The sequence below is a fragment of the Pinus tabuliformis genome, chromosome 7 (genome assembly GCF_031772625.1).
Source record: "Pinus tabuliformis cultivar Carrire ecotype Pingquan chromosome 7, CPIR1, whole genome shotgun sequence".
Classification (NCBI taxonomy): domain Eukaryota; kingdom Viridiplantae; phylum Streptophyta; class Pinopsida; order Pinales; family Pinaceae; genus Pinus; species Pinus tabuliformis.
The window spans coordinates 1,484,482,342-1,484,507,502 of NC_142293.1; the positions used below are offsets into that span (position 1 = coordinate 1,484,482,342).

Genomic DNA, 25,161 nt, shown 5'->3' on the forward strand with positions numbered 1-25,161 from the left:
TTGGGAGAGATGGAGTCAAGGTAAACTTGTGATTTGGAAAAACCCAAGGACTTTATACTTCAATGTGCAATGCTTGATGACTTATCAAGATGTATTCAACAAAATTCATCTCTAGGAACATTCACCCATTCATACATGACACGTGCAATGATGCAATGCTTCAAAAAGATTAAAATTTCCGCAATTTCACATAGAATAGCAGTGAATTTCAGACCTAGATAGCGAAAATCCCAACAACATTTAGGTGACAGTAAAAAACAAGAATAAACATGAAAAAGGTCACTTACATGTACAAATGAGTATATCCAACCATCAAAGTATGCCAATAATGAGGCTCCAAGACCAAGAAGATAGAATCCAAACATCAAAATTCATCCACAAAACCCGTCCTCCAAAAGAGAATGTGATTCTCCAAGAAGCTACTAAACCCAAATCCAAGTGATGATGAGAGAAATGAATCACCACTCATCTATTTATACCATCTCTAATGAGTTTGATTTTCCTAATTGACCAAATTAAGCCCCAGATAATAAAATAATGTGTAATAATAACATCCCTTAGAGATAAGCCCACCAACATAGCTCAATAACATAAAAATAAGCCTCTCAAGAGGGGAGAATGATCAATAAAATGAGTCATTGGGCCTTTGCGGAGGCCTAATGAAGTTCAAAGTGTGCCATGGTGAGAAAATGGACTCCAAACATAGTGGACAAGTGGTTGGCCCCTTGTTTTCCAAGCAAGTCACTATGGTGCGCCCAAGTGGGTGTGGAGGCACAAGGACATCCTCATGGGTATCCAAGTCGATCGAAAATGCATGTAAACCATCTATAAGGGCTAGGATGATGACATAGCCCTCCCTTTGTCTCCAACAGTGAGACACATCCTCATCTGGGCCCTGGAACATCCGCCAAGTGTATTGTGCAAGTGTGAAGCCGATTAGGCATGGTGAACCAGGTGCATCATCCTCATCCAAAAGGTGGAACACGAGCAATCAATGAGTGGTGTTGCGGATCCATGAAGTAATCTTTATTATGGTGGAGACCATGGGTCTCGACGCTCACCCTACAAGTGCCAATGTGGCCCTCTGGGGGCTAGGACCCCGTATACGGAGACCAAGCCCCAAATGGAAACCCACCTGTAATCCTACATAAGATCCAATGTGTCCCCTTGCCCTCCAATGCAACAAATCATTAGAATAATCAAGTAAATGAGCTTACAAGCCATGGAATCAATGGGGCACTTCATGGTGGCATGCCCTTCCATAGTGCACTTTAGCATGTACAAGTGTCTCCAAGCTCAATAAGGGGGGGGGGGGGTTCGGGTTAATCAAGGACCCTATTAGATGGTTTCAACCTTTAAAGGCGGTGATATGTCCATGGTACATCCATCAAGTGGCAAATGATATAGTGATGGAACGTAGTGGGAGTCAGGGGAATGTTCCAAGCCACATGCCATGGTACAAGTGTAGCTATAATAAGGGAAGCCCACACCTAGGTATATGAGTGGAGGAGGGAGCAAACTGTGGTTCATGAGTTATCTTGGCCTTTGTTTTTCCACACTTCTTCATATGCCTTTTGCCTTTGATTGATTTTTCTTCATAACCGGTCGAGGTTCCAAGGGATGAGAGCATGATGTGTAAGATGTAGTAGTAGGTACCCCTTTTTGAGGTGGAGCATTTCATTGCCCGCCAGGCGTTGGGACAATCATGGATTCCTTAATGATGGAGGGGGCTCATCTAAGACCCATAGGAACCAAGGTGATGGCCATGGATAAGGGGTGGAGCTCATGTTTGCCTTTTGCCCACGTGCTAAATTTGTATGTCCCAACCATCTTTTGCATTTTGTGGTACATTTCTTGTTGAAAGTGGCCAAATTGTGCTTTTTCTTTTATTTTTAGCTCCATCAACCTTTGGGGCATCGTTTTAAGCCCAACCGAAGATGTGGACAAAGGGAGGGGAAGGCTAACCTTATGTGGACCCAGTGGACCCCTGTGACACCAGATGGGAAAAATGATGAATGGGGTTAGAATGAGCAGAAGAGAGTGATGTATATTGTGTCAAGAAGCGGGACCATGCAACCAAAATCAAGATTTCCCATGTAGTATCAACACAAAAGCTAATGGTCAGTAAAGGAGATCCCACAGGAGTAGGATACAAGGGTAACCACCAAATTGAGTGGAGGAGACAAGAGTACAAACCTAGCCCACTCTTTCCGTCGAATCCCCCCACCAATCCATGCACAAAAGTGTCCATTAAAATCAGGGAAAATTACTCAACTATACCAATGAAAAGCCATACCTTCGAGGTCCGGAAGCCCACCTTCAAACATGCAATCATCGCATATGGGTGAGTGTTAGTTTTAGATAACAATGGTATGTTATATTCTTAAGGGCAATTTACTTCAATGTTTCTTATTAGCCCAATATCAATTTCCAGATTAGCAATCACATTAACCTGATAGTAAATGCAGATAGAGCATAAATAAAAATCAGAAGACAAGCCAAGACAAGAGGACACAATATTTGGCAGATGCTAGGGAAAAACCCCAATGTGGGAAACCCTTTGATCAACTCTTCGTATTATTCTTCAAAGGTTCAAAAGAGAGAGAGAGTACAATATACAAAATTCACTTGCCCAAACGCAGTCAAAATTGTCCAATAAAACTGCAGTCAACAAGATGCCCTAACCAGAAAGTCAAGGTTGGTCAAATCAGAAGATTACTCCTCCAAATCAGCTCGATCAAACCCAGTCAATTCGGCCTCCGACAACAGTCCAAATCAGCCCAAAACAATCCTAAAGAAATCAGTCAAACTTGGTCAACGCACAGTGAAACCTGCAGTCAAACTTGTTGCAATCAACGTTGGTCAAACAGCACAAAAAATCTCGATTTTTGTGCCCAAATATGTGGCCTGCACAAACAGAGATATTCCCACAAAAATTGCAGTCAAACAAGGTAAAACGTTGCTCGGTCAACATTGATCAAATTTGCTACAACTTGGTCAACGCTGGAACACAGAAATTGCAGTCAACACTTCACACGTGTGGAGGAGAAGAAGGTTGTCCTGAAATTTGTACGACCCAATCAGATGAGGAGAGAGATATATGTGTGAGATGAATGAATGTCCAAATGAGGTAGATGCTCCTTCTATTTATATGCAACATTGAGGGTGTAGAAACATGACTTTCGGGCTTCTAAGTCTGCATTAAATTATTGGCCAACCTTGACAATTTGTCCATAGAAGAAATAAATTCATAATTCCATTTATACTTCTCAAAATGAGATGATCTTTAGATCAATCCTACGCCTCTCGGAAAGAGGAATCCAACAAAAATATCATCTCCATCATACGAGTTGTCCAAAGTGGAGTTTGGCCCTAGTTGCCAAATTTAACACTCCCTCTCAACTAGGGAGAACTCCACCTGCCAAAACAATCTGTACCATCCTTATCACCCTTGCTCTGCTCTACTTTGCTTTGCTGAACTATGAAGAAATAATGAAGAAGAAATGATCAAGAGTGTATCAGACCACTCTCCACTGACCCGAAGTCAGTCTCCATTGATCTTTAGATCAATATCAAACATCCTAGCATAAGGAGTACGGTAGTACATGATGCGTCCATCGGTAGTATTATGGTCCCTATCCTCATTTCCCAACTCATTGGCCAGATGAGAGGTACTTCCCATGAGTCTCGAACTACATGGGTAGGATGTATCGGCAGGAGAAGGTGAACCACTCATCCTGCTCATATGCCATAGGAGAAGGTGAACCACTCATCCTATGCATATATCAACCATCATGCGGTATCACAGGGGAAGGTAAACCACTCACCCTATAAACAGTGCACCACTAGGGGAAGGTGAACCACTCACCCTATGGTCGCTCATCGCTCCAAGAAGTACCCCAAGCCACCCGGAGCTCCCAAAGCTCAATATCCAACTCAAACAAGACCCTCATAAGAGTGTCTCTCCACGACTCCAAGTTGTTCATGGAAGGTTAAAAATTAGACCTTCCCCAAAGGCTTCATAAGAATATTCACAACCTGTTCATGAGTCCCAATGTGACGGAGCCTTATTGCTCCCCGTTTACCATATCCCGCATAAAGTGGTACCTGATATCAATATGCTTGGAGTGGTCATGAAACATGGGATTTTCATAAATACAAATCCCATTTTGGTTGTCGCAAAAGATCACGGTGGTATCCAACACATGTCCAAACAACTCACTAAAGAGCTTCCTCAACCAAACAACTTCATAGGAGGCCATGCTAGCAACAATATATTAGGCCTCGGCGATGCTCAAAGCAATTGATTTCTGCTTCCTGCTCATCCAGGATATCGAAGCAGAACCTAGTGGGAAGCAACATCTCGATGTGCTCTTACAATCCACCACATTGCCAGCCCAGTCAGCATCCAAATTACCATGGAGCCTCACATTCCCGGCAGTGTGTCTCAGTCCATAGGTGATTATGCCTCAAAAATATCTCAGAAGATTCTTGGCAGTAATCCAGTGTATGTGATGAGGCTCAACCATAAATTGACTCAATGTATTCACTGCAAATCGTATGTCCGGACGGGAGTTCACCAAGAATATCAGGGCCCCCACGAGTTGACAATATTCAAAAGGATTTCCCAAATCGAGCCTAGCAGCACTTCCGCATAACTTCTTGAAGTTAAGTTCCATCGGAGTAGTCATAGACTTACAATCCACCATCCCAAATCTTTCAAGTAGTGTCACAATGTATTTTCCTTGAGAAAGGAAAATCTCACCTGGCTTTTGCCAGACCTCCAATCCTAGGAAATAATGCATCAGTCCTATGTCCTTCATCTCGAACTCAGAAGCCAACTCCCTCTTGCATTGATGAATGAAAGGGTTTGCACTTGTTAGAAAGAGATCATCCACATAAAGTACCAAGATGAGAAATCTATCATTCTCAACCTTAAAGTAAAGGTTCGGATCAACTTCACTTCTTGTAAATCCTAGCTTCATTAGATCGTTGTTGATCCTCTCATACCAAGCCTGGGGAGCTTGCTTCAACCCATAGAGGGCTTTCTTCAACCTGCATACATGTGTCTTACGATCTTGAACTTCGAACCCCTCAGGTTGTTCTACATAGACTTCCTCCTTAATTGAACCATGCAAGAAGGTGGTTTTGACATCCATTTGGTGTAGGTTCCATCCTTGCGAGGAAGCAAGGGCTATAATTGAACGGATGGTGGTATATCGAGCAACTGGTGCAAATATCTCATCATAGTCCACACCTTCCTTTTGAGAGGAGCCTCGAGCAACAAACCTGAGCTTGAACTTTTCAACACTTCCATCAGCTCCATGCTTGATCTTGTAGAGCCATTTTGAGGTGACAACAAATTTGTCCTTAGGTCTAGGGACCACATCCCAGACATCATTTTTCATAATTGACTCATACTCTTCGTTCATAACATCCTTCCAAACTTGGTGCTTCACAGCTTCTTCAAATGTGCAAGGCTCAATTTGAACAATGGTGATCATGGCAGTTAAGTACCCTTTGTACCTCTATTTGGCTTCTTACTTTCACGAAATGTTCCCCTTGATGCAAACTTGGTGCTTCACAGCTTCTTCAAATGTGCAAGGCTCAATTTGAACAATGGTGATCATGGCAGTTAAGTACCCTTTGTACCTCTATTTGGCTTCTTACTTTCACGAAATGTTCCCCTTGATGCAATATGTCTCTCGGCACCTTCGAGAGTTTCCCTAAGCCATGAGGGTCTCCTTTCTTAAGAGGGCTCATGAGGAGGTGGATCAATGGAATCCATTGGTCCTTCAACATTAGGCATCAGCTCATCTTGAGGTTCTCCCTGATTTCTTGTATCTGCTTCTTTGTCCTTCCTTGGAATAGGAAGGTTACCAATCTTCCCAAGGGAAGCATCTTCATCGAAGGTGACATCATGACTTATCTCCACTTCTCTTTGATCAAACACATAGATTCTATATGCCTTAGAAGTTTCGTTGTAGCCCACAAATGTTCCTTTCTTCCCAGATGCATCCAACTTGATTCTCTTTTCTTTGGGCACATGAAAATACATGGGGCTACCAAAAATTTTAGGAAACATCAAGTTTCTTACCAGTGAAAACTTCTTTTGGAGTTTTGGAGTTCAAAGTTTGAAGAGGGCATCTATTTTGAACATACACGACAGTGTTGGTAGCTTTGGCCCATAGGAACTTTGGAAGGCTTTGATCATGAAGCATGGCACAAGTGGCTTCTATAATAGAACGATTCTTCCTTTCAGCAACACCATTTTGCTCAGGAGTATAAGCAATGCTAGTCTCCCTCTTAATGCCAGCTTCTCTACAATAGTCATTGAACTCATTTGATTCATATTTGGTTCCATTATCGATCCTCAATATTTTGATCTTCTTCCCTGTTTGATTTTCGACCAAGGCTTTGAAAGAACGAAACCATGTGAACACTTCGTCCTTCTTCTTCAAGAAATAAATCCAAGTTTTGCGAGAGAAGTCATCCACAAATATAGCATAATATAAATATCCTCCCAAAGATGTCACGGGCAACATACCAAATAGATCAGAATGAACCAATTGCAAAATGTCGGTAATCTTGCTATCACTTGAGGGGAATGGTCCCCTTGTATGTTTTCCTTCGGCACATCCCTGACAAACACCTTCATGTTCTACTTTAAATTCGGGCATACTTGTCACCATCTTCCTTGCATCGGATAGAGCCTTATAATGTAAACGAGCAAACCTCTGGTGCCATAATTCGGATTGAAGAGATGTGCCACAAGACACAGCTCCCAATGGGCTTCCTCCAACTTGATATAGGCTATCAACCCTGAATCCAAGAGTAAATGTTTCTTTGAAATTTCTTTTCCAAACACGTACCTTTCCATCAATGCATGCCACCTTGAATCCTTTGTCCTCCATTGCCAAGATGGATATCGGATTCTTCTTTAGATCAGGTACATAGAGTACTTCTTGTAGATGAATGGTGCTACCTTGATTTAATTGAAGAGTAACATTTCCAACTCCTTTCACGGGATAGGTGGCATTTTCTCCAAGAATGATTTCCAAATTTGTATATTTTTCTATCGATTTGAAAGAGCTTCCTTATACCCAGTGAAGTGCCTTGAAGCACCACTATCGATCAACCAATTTCCCAAAGTATCTGGAGGAGAGACAATAGAGAGGGCAAATATAAGATAAAATTCTTTTCGCTTGTTATCTACAACATTAGATTCACCGTACCTAGAGTTTCTTGATCTTTTGGGAGGTCGACCATTTCCTTGTTAAGTAGCGGGAGCATTCCTTTTTCCTTTGTTGTTGAATCTGCCATTACTTTGAGTGTTGTTGCCCTTGTAATTGTTGTGGTTGTTGTTGTCATCATCCCGAGGTGTATTCCTTCTATTAGGACACTCCCTAGCATAGTGGCCAAACCTGTTAGAAATGAAGCATATTTCCTTCCTTCCATCTTTGAATCTCGGTCTTCCTTGACATCGGCTCTTTGAACCTACATTGTTCTTCTTTTTAGCACGAGCGGAGAATGCACTAAGATCATTCCTATTTGAAGGCATGTCTCTCTCCATCATCCTTGTCTCTTCTTGAGTACATCTAGTCAACAATTCATCAAAACATGGAATCTTGTCATTGTTGAGGATAGTAGTGTTGAACACATGCCATTCACGAGGGAGATCTCCAAGGGCAATGAGAGAGAGCTCCCTATCAGCAATAACTTCTCCAATTGAAAGAAGATCATTTTTTATCTTGGTAATCCTCATGAAGTAGGATTGGATATCTTCATCTCTTCTCTTCTTTATGTCCTTCAACTTGTTTTTGAGAAAGAGGACTTGGTTTGCATTGTTAACTTTGAACATGCCAACCAACTTGTCATACATCTCCTTAGATGTGTTCAAATCCAATATGTATGCAACCAAATGCTTGTTAATAGAATCATTGATGATCTTCTTAGCTTTGACTTCACATTTCTTATACTTTGTTTCAGCGACAGCCAGTGCATTTGAAGGAGGTTCCGAAATATTTCCCTGCACATAGTCCATAACGTATTGATCTTCCAAAGTCAAATCAAGAGACATCTTACATGCATGATATTCAAACTTATCATTGAGCTTGTCATCAGGTTTGAAGTAAGATGTGGAAGCCATTGAATCTTGTCCTTGTCCAACAAATCTCAGTGATTGCTCTTTTCACTCTTGCTTGGGCTTTGTCTTCACCTCAGCTCTGATACCATGTTAATTTTACATAACAATGGTATGTTCTATGCTTAAGAGCAATTTACTTCAATGTTTCTTATTAGCCCAATATCAATTTCCAGATTAGCAATTGTTGGCATTGTGACACAGATTTGGCGCTATGACACAGGTGTTGTCCTTGATGGCAACTCTCACAGATCACAGATCACAGCTCAAGCTCACAGAATGAAGAAAGAAAGGTATACGCAAGTTCCCATTGACCAAGCCGCGTGTACGTGCGGGTTCTCATACCAAAATGCACGTATGAGCGTACACATGCACTTTCACAAAAGGAAAGGCGCATACATGTTGGAAAACATGGTTTTGGTCCATGGTATTTGGACCATGGTATTACGATCCGTGGTATTGGTCCAAGGTATCTTGTCCGAAGTGTTGACCCCAGGTATTTGGTCCAAGGTATTGATTCTAAGTGGTTTTGGACCATGGTATTGAGCAAGGCCTAAGACTATAAAAGGAGGACAAAATCATTAGGCAAAGTGACTCATGAATTGAATATCTAATGAAAAGCAAGATCCAGTATACAGGTGATTGGGTTATGGTGCACAGTTGGATCTTAATCAAGGATGAACCTGAGCGCTTAATGAAGGATAAGTTCTATCGATGGGTCAAGATGTTAAGGCTTGAAGAGAAGTATCTTTGTGTGGTTTTGATCTTTTATCTGAATAATTGGCGCATGTCGTAATCTGTAAATATGATGATCTGGATATAACTGATGTCTGAATAATTGTAAAGGTTAAAATCATCATTTACAGATCTGTACGCAGGTTCATTATACCAAAGGTGCGTATAGACGTTGGTTTGGCATTTCAAAAGTGCGTATACGCAGGTTTGCCTTGATAAAAGTGCGTAGGCACGCAGGTTCGTCACATCGAAGTAGCGTACACTTCACAAAATATGCTTTAGCTACTTCTGATTGTTGTTGCAGTGTTCTGGGTTCTGGCTTGGGTTCTGGTTACTGTTACTGTATTCTGGTTACAGCATTCAGAGAAGTGATTGTTTGATTCAGTTTTGGTTGGTGCAAAAGAGATTGGCTAATGCAGATATATTTGACGTTTGATTAATGTTATTGATGGATCCAGTCTGAAAATTTATGAAACGTGGTCCCTGGAAGAAAAGAGAAGGTTGTAGCCTTCTGTAGGTCAGCACCCATGTACTAATACATCAGTTAGTACAAGGGATAGGGGGTTGTAGCTCCCTTCCAGGAGAAGCTGGAGAACGAGTGAAAGTTGTAGCCTTCTGTAGGTAGAAGCCTGTGTACTAGTACAAGACTGCACCAGTACAAAATATTGTAAAGAGAAGTTTCTTATTAAAAGAAAGATAGAGACGATTGCAGGAGGTGGTTTTCACCCACATTGGGTTTCCACCTTATATCGTGTTCATGTGTGTGACTGTCTGTTCTGTTTTCATTGCTCCTGGTTACTGTTCCGATGCACAGATTATAGATAAACTTATGAAGAATTAACTAAATTATAAGTTTACAGGATATACGCTAGTTGCCTTATATACAGTTGCATATACACGCAAGGTTCATTAACTAAAGTAGTGTATATGAATCAGAATATGTAAATGAAATATTATTGACTTGCTAATACTGATTCACCCACCCCCCTCTCAGTATTATTTCCAATAATTGATATCAGAGCAGCTCCTTCAGAAGAAGCTTGATCACTTGAAGGAAGATCTATCATCATGAGTACCTACGAAAGAGAGGGATCCATTAGACCACCAATCTTTGATGGGAGAAACTTCATCTATTGGAAGTTAAGAACCACAGCCTATCTTCAACCTCTTGGAACAAATGTTTGGGAAATCATGGAAGGAGGATACACATTTCCATCAGCAATTCCTATAGATACGGTAGGTAAAAAGCAGTATGAAACAAATGCCAAGGCCGTCAATACATTATTGGGGAGTCTATCACAATCAAAATTTGTCAAAGTTATGCAGCGCAAAACCACCAAAGAAATATGGGACAAGATCGCTCTAAGCTATGAAGGAGAGTCGAGACGATCAAGTAAAATGTGCAAAACTACAATCTCTCAAAATTCAATATGAAACTCTCAAAATGCACAATGATGAAAGTATAGCTAATTACTTCTTACGTATAGATGAGATTGTTAATCGCATGAAAAACTTGGGTGAAGAGATAAAAGAAGTTACTATAGTTGAAAAGGTTTTAAGATCCTTGTCTTCTAAGTTTGAATCAAAAGTTTCTGCCATAGAGGAAAAGCAGAATCTTCAGAGTATTACTATGACACAGCTGCACGGAATCCTAACTGCTTTCGAAATGAGAAAAGGGGGTCCATCAGATATGAGAGAAGCCACATTCAAAGCTTCAGGAAGAGAAGAACTCAATGAATCAGGACATATTTCAGAAGGAGAGGAAGAAGCAAACTTTGTCAAGAACCTTCAACGGGGTTCTAGAAGATTCAGAGGTAAGCTACCTTTCAAATGTTTTGCTTGTGGAAGAGTCGGTCATTATGCGGCCAAATATCCTCATAAAGATAAGCTTGATAAAGGTAAGGAATCAGCAAAATGGAATAGAAAATAGAATGTAAGTAAGAAGAGCTATTATACGCATGAAGATAGCGATGGTTTATCTAATAGTGATGAAGATGAACATGGTAATGACTATAGACTTCTGATGGCTTTTGAAGATGATGATTTCTTGGATGTTTTAGATGAAGATGGTCTTTATGAAGAAATTTCTAAACTTAAAATTTGTTTAGAAGAAAAGAATATGATTATATATACTCTGACATTCCAACTTGCTGAAAGAGAAAAACACAATGAAAAATTAGAATGTGAAATTGGGGGTCTAAGAAAAGATACTGAGAAAACAAAAGCTCTCAATCTCAGATTTGTTAAAGGATCAGAAACTTTAAATGAAATTATCAAAGTGCAGCGTTCTCCTCTGATAAAAACAGGTCTTGGATATACTGAAGAAGCATCTCAAGCACAGAAGCCATCAACCTCCAAAAGCTATCTTGATGCAGCAAGGAGAAGTGAATAGTTTGACAATCGTCAGCAAAGGCATAAAGCAGATCATTAGGTAAATCGGGCTCAATCTACTTCAAGGATGAACAGAAGCTACAACCAACCTCAGGTAAATCGTACTCAATTTGCTTCAAGAATGAATGTCAACGGAAACTACAATCACCAGGTCAGTAGGTTCAATAATCACAGGAATTTCTTTACTTGCCAATGTTTTTCATGTCATAACTTTGGACACAAAGCTGCTCAATGTGTTGCTTGCAAGACCATCATGACTAGAGAAGCACGAAATCAAAGGAATGTGACTGGGATCATAAAAAGGACCTCCAATAACTTTTCTGCCCTTGAAAATGAAATAGAATGCTCTATCTGTAACAACTTCGGTCATGAAGATTCTGAATGCAGAAGTAAATTTCGGCAAACATCTCAGAAGGAGCAAACTTCATTAGGTCGCAAAACATGGAGAAAGAAAGAACCACAAACAGAAAGATGTGGTATAGCCCTGTATGCAGAAGAACAAGAAAATCAGTGGTACATCGACAGTGGATGCTCAAAACACATGATAGGTGATAAAGAAAAACTTCAGTCATATAATGCCTTAGAAAAGGAAAAGAAGGTCTCATTTGGAAATGACACTCCTGCAGTCATAAAAGGTAAAGGCTCTGTTCTCTTAAAAGAAAAGGTTAAAGCTGGGAATGTTATGTATGTTGATGGTCTAAAGCATAATCTATTGAGTGTCAGTCAAATGTGTGATCAAGGAAATGAGGTAGTATTTCGATCAAATGGATGTGTTGTTCGTGAGCTTGATACAGGAGAAACAATGATCAAAGGTATAAGAACTCCAAATAACCTATACATACTCAAGGGAGGATAGCAACAGTGCTACCTAAGCAAAAATGATGAACACTGGCTATGGCACAGAAGATTGGGGCATCTAAGCTTCTCTCAAATAAGAAAAGCATGCAGATACAAGGTTGTTCGTGATCTTCCAAATATCAGCATTCCAGAAAATACAATATGCAAATCATGTCAATTTGATAAGCAAACTACAGCTCATTTCCCTGAGAAGGAAGGATCAGCTAGTAAGCCTCTTGAACTTGTTCATAATGATTTATGTGGTCCATCAAGGAAAAAGTCACCCCGTGGAGAAGAATATTTTATATTGTTCATTGACGACTTTTCCAGAATGTGTTGGATAGGACTTCTAAAGCATAAAGATGAAGCATTTGAAAAGTTCAAAGTCTTCAACGTGTTGGTTGAAAATGAATCAAATCGCAAAATCAAATGCCTCAAGTCTGATCGAGGAGGGGAATTTACCTCGAATGGATTCTTCGACTTTTGTGAAGAACATGGAATAAAAAGGAAATTCTCTACCGCAATGACTCCTCAGCAAAATGGAGTGGTAGAAAGAATGAGTCTGGAACTCCTGCAACCTTCTGGGGTGAAGTTGCATTTGCTACCGTCACTATTCTCAACAAAACAAACGTTCGAGTAAACAGCACTCAAACTCCACATGAACTTTGGTATGGTAAGACTCCTACTGTAAAATACTTCAAAGTTTTTGGAAGCAAATGTTACATCAACAGGACTGATGAAAACCTTGGCAAGTTTGAACCTAGAGCAGATAAACGCATTCTCCTTGGTTACTCTTCCCGAAGTAAAGGATATAAGTGTTATAATAAAAGACTTGGAAAAATTGTTAAAAGTATTGATGTTGTGGTTGATGAAGCAGGAAAAAATCCAAAGCAAGTAAAAACCGAAAATTATGAAGAAGATGAGGATTATCCTTCCACATCAAATCAAACTAATTCTAAAGAAGAAACCAATGAAGCACCAGAAGAACAGATAATGGTAGAAGAAAAGACTCTATCCAGGTATGTGCAGAAAAATCATCCAGAGACTCAAATTTTGGGACAGAAAGAGGCAGGTGTGCAGACAAGAAGAACTATTACAGAAGCTTCAAGCTATCTAGCATTGCTTTCCACCATCAAACCTCAAAATGTACATGAAGCATGCAAAGATGAATGTTGGGTCAAGGCCATGAATGAAGAGCTTGAGCAAATTGAAAAAAACAATACTTGGGAATTAGTTCCTACACCTCATGATAAGAATATCATGGGAACCAGATGGATATTCAAAAACAAGCTGAATGAAAATGGAGAAGTTATTAGAAACAAGGCTAGACTTGTTTGTAAAGGATATGCTCAACAAGAAGGTATAGATTTTGAAGAAACTTTTGCACCTGTTGCTAGACTTGAAGCCATAAGAATGTTCCTTGCTCTTTCTAGCTTTCAGAACTTCAAAGTATACCAAATGGATGTAAAATCTGCCTTTCTTAATGGAGACTTAGAAGAAGAAGTATATATTGAGCAACCAGGTGGATTCATCCTTGTAAATGATCCAAAACTTGTATGCAGACTCAGAAAGGCTCTCTACGGTCTAAAACAAGCTCCAAGGGCCTGGTATTACCGTCTTGACAAATACCTCCATCAACAAGGCTTTTCTAAAGGATCAGCTGATAGCAATCTATATACAAAGATTGACAATGATAAATTGCTAATACTTGTTGTGTATGTTGATGATATCATTTTTGGTAGCAATGAAGAAGCCATGAGTCAAAACTTTGCTTTGGTAATGCAGAAAGAATTTGAAATGTCCCTACTTGGTGAACTCACATATTTTCTTGGTTTACAAGTTCAACAAAATAAAGATGGTATTTTTCTATCACAAGCCAAGTATCTCAAGCAGATCTTGAAAAAATATGGCATGGAAGATTCTAAACCAGTATGTACACCTATGGTAACAGGATACAGTCTCAGTTCAAATGATGAATCAGCAACAGTACATCAACCAACCTACAGATCCATGATTAGCAGTCTGCTTTATCTAACAGGTACCCGACCAGACATCATGCATGCAGTGGAAATAGTTGAAAGATTCCACACAAATCCAAAGGAATCGCACCTTTAGGCAGTGGAAAGAATTTTCAAATATCTTCAAGGAACACAGAACTTTGGTTTATGGTATCCTAGGGATACAGATCTTACACTTCATGCATATACAGATGCAGATTGGGCAGGAAGCGTGGATGACAGAAAAAGCACTAGTGGTGGTGCATTTTATATAAGTTCTAGCTTAGTATCTTGGTTCAGCAAGAAACAAAGTTCAATTGCATTATCTACTGCTGAAGCAAAATATGTGGTTGTTGCATCTTGCTGCACACAACTCCTTTGGATAATGGAAACATTGCAAAACATTCACATCACATGTACTCCACCCATCTCCATTCTATGTGATAATACAAGTGCAATCAATATTTCAAATAATACAGGCATGCATTCCAAGACCAAGCACATACCTATCAAATATCATTTTCTCCGTGAACAAGTGCTTGAACAAAAAGTCAAATTGGAGTATGTTCCCTCCAAAGAACAGGTTGTTGATATATTCACCAAACCACTGCCCAGAGAGACATTTGAATATCTCAGACAGAAGCTGGGAGTAGTTGATGCATCATCTTGCTGTTGAAACTTATCTGTTTCAGAGAAAAGTGGTTGTACGCGAGTTTCATGAAGCATATCCGCGTACATACGCCGGTTGCTGTGGATACAATCGCGTATATGATGGTTTGAAGAAAAACAGTGGGCCAGTCTCAGGATGAAAAGGGTCTGATATGGGTCTGACAGTGATCATCTGGCACAGGTTCAGGGGAGCATATACTTATAATAATGCATTGTTGGCATTATCTTAGAAGATCTTGGTACAAATTCACAATTGTTTTGTTTCAAGTGGAACAGGTTCAGGGGGAGATCATGGTTGCTGGTCTGGATGGTGATTGACAGATGCTATTGATGATAGTTGCTGATGACTATCATGGTCTTGTTTTAGATATTTGGTCTCTATGTCTTGTATATATTTTATTATCAAGGTCATGTAACAACCTATTTTGTTTCCCCACTATGCATGGGATGGATGATGTAATGTTTTTATTCTGTCATGTATAAACATTTGGTATATCCCCACTTGGTTGACTGGATGAGTCAATCTTGGTATATTCCCACCTAGTTGGGTGATGGGTGTATGTATGAGTCTTTGGTGATAGGAAGGTCATTTATGATGTATAGAGTCATGTTCTTCTTGTAGAACATTTTTTTGCAGACCTTGCTTATAGTCAGGGGGAGCATGGACAACACATTTTAGCGTATCAGAGAATTCAGCATGTACTCAGGGGAGCATAACCCTTTGCCCTTGATGACAAAGGGGGAGAGTGACTTGGGGTTGCCATCAAGTCCAAAGGGGGAGATTGTTGGCATTGTGACACAGATTTGGCGCTATGACACAGGTGTTGTCATTAATAGCAACTCTCGCAGATGACAGATCACAGTTCAGGCTCACAAAATGAAGAAAGAAAAGTATACGCAAGTTCCCATTGACCAAGCTACGTGTACACGCAAGTTCTCAGACCAAAATGCACGTATGAACATACACACGCACTTTCACGAAAGGAAAGGCGCATACATGTTGGAAAACTTGGTTTTGGTCTGTGGTATTTGGACCATGGTATTATGATCCATGGTATTGGTCCAAGGTATCTTGTCCGAAGTGTTGACCCCAAGTATTTGGTCCAAGGTATTGATTTTAAGTGGTTTTGGACCATGGTATTAAGCAAGGCCTAAGACTATAAAAGGAGGAGAAGATCATTAGGCAAAGTCACTCATGAATTGAATATCTAATGAAGAGCAAGATCTAGTATACAAGTGATTGGGTTATGGTGCACAGCTAGATCTGAATCAAGGATGAACCTGAGCGCTTGATGAAGGATAAGTTCTATTGATGGGTCAAGATCTTAAGGCTTGAAGAGAAGTATCTTTGTGTGGTTTTGATCTTTTATCTGAATAATTGGCGCATGTCGTAATCTGTAAATATGATGATCTGGGTATAACTGATGTCTGAATAATTGTAAAGGTTAAAATCATCATTTACAGATCTGTACGCAGGTTCATTATAGCAAAGGCGCGTATACACGCTGGTTTGGCATTTCAAAAGTGCGTATACGCAGGTTTGCCTTGATAGAAGTGTGTAGGCACACAGATTCGTCACATTGAAGTAGCGTACACCTCATAAAATATGCTTTAGCTCCTTCTGATTGTTGTTGCAGTGTTCTGGGTTCTGGCTTGGGTTCTGGTTAACTTGAATCAGAATATGGAAATGAAATATTATTAACTTGTTAATATTGATTCACCCCCTCCTCTCAGTATTATTTCCAACAGCAATCACATTAACATGATAGTAAATGCAGAGAACATAAATAAAAAGCAGAAGACAAGCCAAGACAAGAGGACCCATTATTTGGCGAATGCCAGGGAAAAACCTTAATGTGCAGAAACCCATTGATCAAGTCTTCTTATTATTCTTCAAAAGTTCAACACAGAGAGAGTACAATATACAAAATTCACTTGCCCAAACACGGTCAAATTTGTCCAGTCAAACTGCAATCAATAGGATGCCCTAACCAAAAAGTCAATGATGGTCAAATCAGCAGATTACTCCTCCAAATCAGCTTGGTCAAACCCAGTCAATTCGGCCTCCAACAACAATCCAAATCAGCCCAAAACAGTGCTGAAGAAATCGGTCAAACTTGGTCAATGCACAGTCAAACCTGCAGTCAACATTGGTCAAACACATAAATCTCAGTTTCTGTGCCCAAATATGCGACCTGCCCAAACAAAGATATTCACACAAAAATCGCAATCAAACATTGCTCGGTCAACACTGGTCAAACTTTCTGCAACTTGGTCAATGATGAAAAACAAAAATTGCAGTCAACCCTTCGCACATGTGGAGGAGAAGAAGGTTGTCTTGAAATTCGAACAACCCAATCAGATGAGGAAAGAGAGATATGTGTGAGATGAATGAATGTCCAAATGAGGTAGATGCTTCTTCTATTTATATGCAACGTTGAGGGTGAAGAGACATGACATTTGGGCTTGTAAGCCTACATTAGATTGTTGGCCGATCTTGACAATTTGTCCATAGAAGAAATAAATTCATAATTCCATTTATACTTGTCGGAATGAGATGATCTTTAGATCAATCAGATCAATCCTACACCTCTCGGAAAGAGGAATCCAACAAAAATATCATCTCCATCATATGAGTTGTCCAAGGTGGAGTTTGGCCCTAATTGCCAAATTTAACAATGAGAGATCACATCGCTGGCTCAGGTGGCAAAGATAATGGCACATCGAGCTATCTAGTGGCTACAAGGGGTTGTTGGCTACTGGATAAGGACCATCTAGGAGAAAAAAAATTCCCATATGCATACTACCCACAAGTGGTTGGTAACAAGCTTATTGTGACAAGATTCTCGAAGACCCTAAGCTCCTCTGTAAATTTTGCAAAGTGAAATGTAGTGGAGGCATTTATAGATTCAAGTACCACCTTGCACAGATACCCAGCCATGATATAGGTCTCTACAACAAGGTTGACCAAGATGTCAAACACCAAGTAATCTTGGCCCTTGATATGTTGAGTCAACATAACACCAAAAAAGCAAAGCAAAATGTAGAAATACGAACTCTTGGAGCTGGCCATTCTTCTTCCAATACCCCCTTGCCATCTCCCTCTGTTGAATCCTCAATGTCGGGCCCATGTTTCCCACACATGCCTCAAAGTCCAAGTCAAACTCAAGGCCAAATGAATCCTCCTGCATTCAACACCAGAGGTGGAAACATAAACACTTTTTTCTCCCCGCACAAAACTCGTTTCCCAACCTACCTTGGATGCCACTGGTTGGAAAAAAAAATGTATATAGCCAAAAGAGGAAGGCCATTGCTAACTTTTGGTAATATTCTGACATACCTTTCCACTGTGCCAAAAGTCCTTATTGGCAAGTTATGATTGATGCAGTTACTCTTGCAAGTCCAAGGTTCAAAGCCCCTTCATCAGAGATCCTTGGGACAGATTTGTTGTTAGAGAGTGTTGAAGATGTCATGCTTGTGCTATCTGAGTTTTGTTCATCATGGGTAGAAACAGGGTGCACCATCAGGAGTGATGGTGATGGATGGATAGATTAGAGCAATAGAACTTCAATAAATTTCCTTGTATCTTGTCAACAGGCACAATGTTTCTCAAATCAGTGGATGCCTCAAACAAGGTTAAGACTGCCCAACTTATTTGTGAAATGATGGGGGAAGTCGTTCAAGAAGTGGGAGAAGAACATGTTGTACAAATTGTCACCGACAATGCAGCGAATTATATGGTTGTTGGTAGACTTTTTGAGATTAGGCACCCCACTATTGTTTGGTCCTCTTGTGCTACCCATTGCAAAGATTTAATGCTTGAGGACATTGGTAAACTTCCTTAGATACATGAGGTTGTGGGGAAGGCAAAATCCATAACCAAATACCTGTACAATCACACTATTGTCCTACACACCATGAGAAAATACATTGAAGATAAAGAAATTGTTCGACGTGCAGTGACCAGATTTGCAACAAATTTCATATCTTTGCAATCTATGGTTGAGCAAAAGATAAATCTGAAGAGGAAGTTCTTGGGATCTTAGTGGATGGCATCTAAACATTCCAAGGCCCATGAAGGCATTGAAATTGTTGCACTTGTGTTTAATGACGGTTTCTGGAAATATGTCGAAGAGATTATTGTTGTGATAGAGTCCCTTATCATAGTTCTCAAGTACTTCAAGTCTTTTAACTTTTTCATTTTTAAAATTTCATTTTAAGCTTCATTTCATTTTCAAAGTTTCATATTTCATTAAATTTGAAAGCTTGAACTTTCAGGATGGTTGATGGTGAAAAACCCACTATGGGTTACATTTATGAGGCGATGGATCTTGCAAAGGAGGCCATCAAAAGACGATATGGGGATGAGGAGGCCAAGTATATGCCTCTTTGGGACATTATTGATGCATGTTGGGGTAGGCAATTACATTCCCCCTTACATGTTGTTGGGTACTTCTTAAACCCACAATACTTTTATAATAAGAGCAAATTCAATGAGGATGGGGAGGTTGGCAGAAGACTTATGACATGCATTGAAAGTTGCTTCCTTGATCAAGAAGTTCAAAGTTGTATCCTTGCCCAACTATAGGATTATAGGGCGTTAGCAAAATTATTTATCTATACCAATGTTATGCAATAAAGGACTAAGATGTTGCTAGGTACCCCTTAAGGCTTGAAGGCTTCATCAATTCATTAAATTTGTTTAACCTTTATTTTGTATGTTAAATGTTTTATTAAATTTTGTTATCTTTTTAGTATTTACTATTTATCATCTTTGATTTGTACTTAGTACTTACTACTCACAAACCCTTGTCACTTGTTAGGCCTTTGGTGGCAAATCTTTGGTAGTGATATGCCATATTTGTGTTGAATTTCCACGATCTTGGGTCTAGGATAGAATCTTAGAATCTTTGATGCTACCAAACCAAGAATCTCAACAGAACTACTTTGCACAGTGGAACAATATAAAGCAGTAAATCACACATGCACAAGTATAGACAACTTTTTACAAAATATTGTACAAATATGTACAACAACCCAATCTTCGTTATATTAAACCAACTGAGTAATACAATAGTCTAGGGCTCCCATACAAGGGATACAAGATATAATGACAATCTCGCTGCAGTCTCTATGTCGTATCCCATCTTGTTGGTCCTTTGCTTCCGTTCTACTGTCTAGCTACCCCTTAGTCCATCAAAGGACAACACATAGAGTCTCCAGGAGGGCTACCACCTATCACTGCTGCAAATCGCTTCTGCTACAGTGAACACGAGCTGATCCAATCTACTCTTCTAGGCTAGCCAACACTTGAGTTCCAATCTTCCAATCTAGCAGTCACTTTCGTCCATCAAAGTGCTGCACATTAGTCTTCAACCTTCACCTAACCTTCAGTTGTCAATGTCACTTTATTACATCTTGTCAAGGTCTACTTTGGGTAGCCAACACACGGCCCTCCACCAGTCCAATGGCACCCAATACTCCACTGTGAAATCTGCTCCTAGTTGGAGTTTCTAACAACCCAAGTCAACTCCAACAAATGGCTCCCACGGGCTGCTTATGAAACTGATCCAAAACTAGTCAAAGCTTGACCCAACATAAGGCAAATCTAGCACCAAACAAATTCCAAGTTTGATGTACAATTGTTGTGTGACTATGTCTTGGTTAGGGAATCAATGTGGCCCACATCAGCCCTGTAACATACCTTCACATTCCCTTTATTAGTTGCGGCCTCCTTATGTTAGTCTCATCTACCTCCACGTTGATGATCTGGGCACTTATCAGCCCTCAAACAGCCCCACACATGCCCTGATTTGAGGTATTAAGGTCTGTTGCCTACCCAACCTTCCTCTTGTGCATACGGCCTGCATAAAACAGAGGTGAACACCCTTAATTCATGCCCCAAACAAACCTGTACTTACCTCTGCCTCCTTGGCCCTACTGTAGGATGAGATAGCCCTTCAAACAACCATGGAAATGCCACCAAACAACCTTTCTTTCCTCGTTGAAGATGTCTTTTTTCCTGCAGCCAAAACAGAGATATTCCTTCTCCTCAACGAGCTTCTTCTCTCCTTCTACGTTGCCCTTGTGTTGCACTTTTTGGATGTGCTAAAATGAAACACATTCACCTTCTATTTATACACTTTAGAAGGGCTACTCGAATTCACCAATGGACATGTCTTTTGGACTTAACCATTTCAAGCCTACATGACTTGACTATCCAAAAATCCATTATCAACTTCAAAAATTCAAAACTCACTAAGGACAACTCAGATTTGACGATTCTCGAAGCGTTGGATTCTCCTTGTTGTCCTCTATCATCTCCATCCATCACATGTCCAAAATGCTCCATGGTTTTGGCCCAAACATCGATGGGTGCAAAACCCCAACCTTGGGTTCCAAGCCCACAAATGACTTTTGTGGCTCTTCACCCTCCAAACCCTGAACCCTAGGGCTTGGAGCACTTCCCAAGCTACTCAAAAGTCAACACTCCCTCTTAGTGAGGGAGGTACGTCCAAGAATAGGAAGTAACTCATCATCATCATCACTACTCGCAACACTCACCCAACTCTTAGCGCTCACCACTGCAGCAATTCTTGTAGCATGAACTACGCCTCTCTTGGAAGTGTCTCTATCACTGGAAGCATCATGCTTCTTCTTCTTCTCGTGGAATGTATTCCACTCTCTCCATGATTCCTTCTTGGCAGTTGTAGGATCACCCTTGCTCCCCACTAACCACGTGCTCTTCTTGGGCTGCAAAGTCTCCCTCTGAATCTACAAGCTCCCGCTAGAACTCGACTCCCTCTGAGCCTCTGGAACCTAGACCTTCTTCTCTGGAACTTATACCTGCCCCTTTGAAGCCTGCACTTGCACCTGCTTCTCTAGAACCTGGACCTAGTCCTCCTGCTTCTTCTTCCCATGATCCATAGGCTTGCTCGTCAACCTGTATAGACCATGCTCTCTAACTCCAAGCACAATACCATCGGAGCCAGAGCCTCTAGGTCTGAGTCTTGCCTTCCCATCCTGGAATAAGACCTCAAACCCCTTCTTCTTGATCATCGAGACAGATATCACACTATATCTGAGTCTTGGTACAAATAGTACATCCTGGACCCGCATCACCCGTTACGTCTCCATCCTGAATGGCACAACTCCCGATCCTCGAATTTCCTTCTGACTCTTGTCGCCCAACACCATGTGCAACTTCGAGTCCCATTCAACTAGAGTCTCGAAAACCTTATGTGACCCTGTCATATGTTTCGACGCACCACTGTCCACGTACCATCCATCCTCATCAATAGCACCCTGCGAGAAATGAGAGATCATAGAAAAGTCCTCCTCCAATCTCATGGTGAGAGCATCTATCTCAGCAGAAGTAGAAACACCGGCGACCTGCATTCCTTTCTTCTTCTCGTCATCTCCCTTCTTATGTGCGGAAATGATTCCTTTCTTTTGCTTTCATGGATTTTTATTTTCATCGTAATATGGATAACCAATAAGCTAGCTGATAAGCTAGAAAATGTTGGCACTAAAGAGGGCACTAGCATTTTACTGAGAGGGTTGAACAATTGGGTTGCATGGTTGCCTCGAGACATGAAAGGTCTAATCAATTTAATCGGGATGATTATTTTGCTCTAAAACAAAGAAGATAATCCAATTGACATCATGACACAGTCACCTTGCCATCCACTGCCATCACGGATGACAAATTAATGGCAAATTCCCTGATAAATTCAGAGCTGAACACAGCTTTTCAAGACGGCTCATAGAATACTGGAATTGGTCAAAGATAAAGGACCAACAAGAATTAAGAACAAGAAGAGCAGGAAGATGGGAGGGCTGTGCATTACATCCTTCAAGATATCCTACATTTTCACCACTACCAGGTTGAATTTAATGCTTCTCTATCCACAGACAACAATTATCACAAAAGCCTTAATGTTATGAAACACATATTTGGAGAATTCAATCACCTCACTGGTCAAAACCATCAATGCGTTGTTCAATCTTCAGAGGGAAGGTGCAAGCCAACGAACTTAGCTAAGCACTACCAACCCATGGATATAACCAGTGAGACAATCTGGACTACTGGTGCCCTCTACATTCTTCTATGATATATCCTACATTTTCACCACTACCAGGTTGAATTTAATGCTGCTATATCCACAGACAACAATTATCACAAAAGCTTTAATGTTGTGAAACACATAATGACAAATTTGGAGAATTCAATCACCTCTCTGGTCAAAACCATCAATGCATTGGTCAATCTTCAGAGGGAAGGTGCAAGCCAACGAACTTAGCTAAGCACTGCCAACCCATGGATATAACCAGTGAGACAATCTGGACTACTGGTGCCATCTACACTCTTCTATGGTAGCACATTTTGGTTGTCACAGAAGACCGTCTTTTTTCAGTTTTTTAATGTCAGTACCTCATGGCTGGCATATTAATAGCAAATTCCTTGATGAATTCCGAGCTGAACACAGCTTTTCAAAACTTCCCAAAGAATACCAGAATTGGAGCAAAGATAGACTAAAAAAGGAGTTAAGAGCAACAAGAGTGGAAAAGATGGGAGGGATATGCATTTAATGCTCTATCCACATGGCACAGACAAGAATCATCACAAAAGCATTGAGATTGTGGGATTAGCAATGCCAAGCAGTCAACTCCTTGAAAACAATCTTTCAGGCTGACATGAACATGAAGCAATTGGGGCACATATTGACAAAATTAGAGAATCGCATCACCTCTTTTGTCAAAGATCTGTCGTGTCCAACCTTCAGAAGAAACCACGAGCATTGAGGATTTCAACCAAGCACTCCCAACCTATGCACAACCAATGAGACAACTTGGACCACTGGTATTCTCTATTTTCTTCTCTAGCAGCACATTTTGGTTGTCACAAAAGTCCTTTTTCAGTTTTATAATATCATTACTGCTACAAGGAATGGCAGCACTTCTCCCTCTTTATTGCAAGCTCACAGAAGCCTTTTTGTTTTATATTATAATAGTGTATCAACTATCTAGCAATTGACAGACAATCTCAGTTTCTCTATGTTAATGACCTTTGCAAGGTGCTACCACAAAAGTCAGAATTCACTCACTGGCACCCTGTCTTTCCAGCTTCTAAAAATATATTTTTTCATATTTTTGTTTTAAAGACCAAAAAAACGCATTACCATCATCCTTTTAGATGCAGGTCAACATTATTGCATATAGAAAACACAGTAGTAGAACTGAGACAAAACATTGAATAAATATATAAAGGAGCTTGAGAAGTAGAATGTTGTTTTCTCAAAAACCAAACTATGATGTTTATAGAAGTTGCCAATCAAGAAAGATAATGAACTTATTACCAGAAGATACAGGGTCCTCCAATTTTTCAATCCTTTTGCAGTTGCGAAGAGCAATTGTTGCATTACTGTCACTAGGTTTAGCCATCACAACTCCAGGACAGTCTAATAGTTTGACATGCTTGTCTAAATGAATTTCCTGCATCGCTCTTGTTAAGCCTGGGGTGGCTCCAACATTGACAACATGTGATCTTTTTATGCTATTTATAAGGCTGCTTTTACCAACATTAGGAAGCCCCACAACACCAACGGTAATGGATGTCTTCAGCTGTAAGACAAGCATGTCAAATATGAACAGCACAGTTGTTTTGCAGGTAAACGAACAAAAAAATATCACAAAACAAAAGCTTAAGCATATACTGAATCCAGAAACTTGCATCTTCTCCCATTGAAACACAAGAAGTTTTTGAATCAATATGCTTACACATCTGAAGCTCAGCCTAAAGGAAATGCAAGATCAAGAGTGAAATTGTACAAGACTATGAAATAGCGCTAACACATCTCAAAAGGGTATAAACAACATATGTTATGAACATACCTCATGACTTCTAGAATAATTTTTCAGCAACCTTATGAGTGTTTCAGCTCCAAGACAATCACTGGTCTGCAGTCTGGGAGTGTGCTTGGCAGTTTTTGAAGCTGATTTCCATCCTAAATTTGACCTCTGCTCCTGGGTGTTGCACTTAAAGGCTATAGTTGGCAGTTCTTCTCTAAGATATTTGAGCCATTTCTCTGCAATCTCCCTAGGAACAAGATCTGCAAACCATTTTTAAAAGCAAGATCAGGAATGCTGGAAGATTAGTGTCAATTATCATGTCTTTTTTGAGATAATTCGGGTTGTATGAGCTCAGTCACATCTTTGGTATAGAAAGAACAACCATTCGCATCATGTTCTTAAAATCATGTCCCAAGTATTTCCCATTATAAACTTGAATCAGTGGACCCAACTTCTTCGCACGGAGATAATATAAACAAATAAATTTGGAAATGAGTTTTAGTTAAAAAATGAAATGACAATGAACAACACAGAGTA

The 25,161-nt window shown here is 40.1% G+C and overlaps 1 protein-coding gene across 1 annotated transcript in view; it reads right to left on the reverse strand.

Moving 5' to 3' along the window:
• The window catches only part of NSN1 (GTP-binding family protein), a 110,175-nt gene that overhangs the window by 40,917 nt on the left and 44,097 nt on the right, over positions 1–25,161 (reverse strand). The window contains exons 5-6 of the mRNA XM_089459922.1: positions 24,667–24,884; positions 24,132–24,396 (exon numbers count right to left, since the gene is read on the reverse strand). Coding sequence (XP_089316048.1) covers positions 24,132–24,396; positions 24,667–24,884 — 483 coding nt within the window. The remainder of the gene's footprint in view (positions 1–24,131; positions 24,397–24,666; positions 24,885–25,161) is intronic.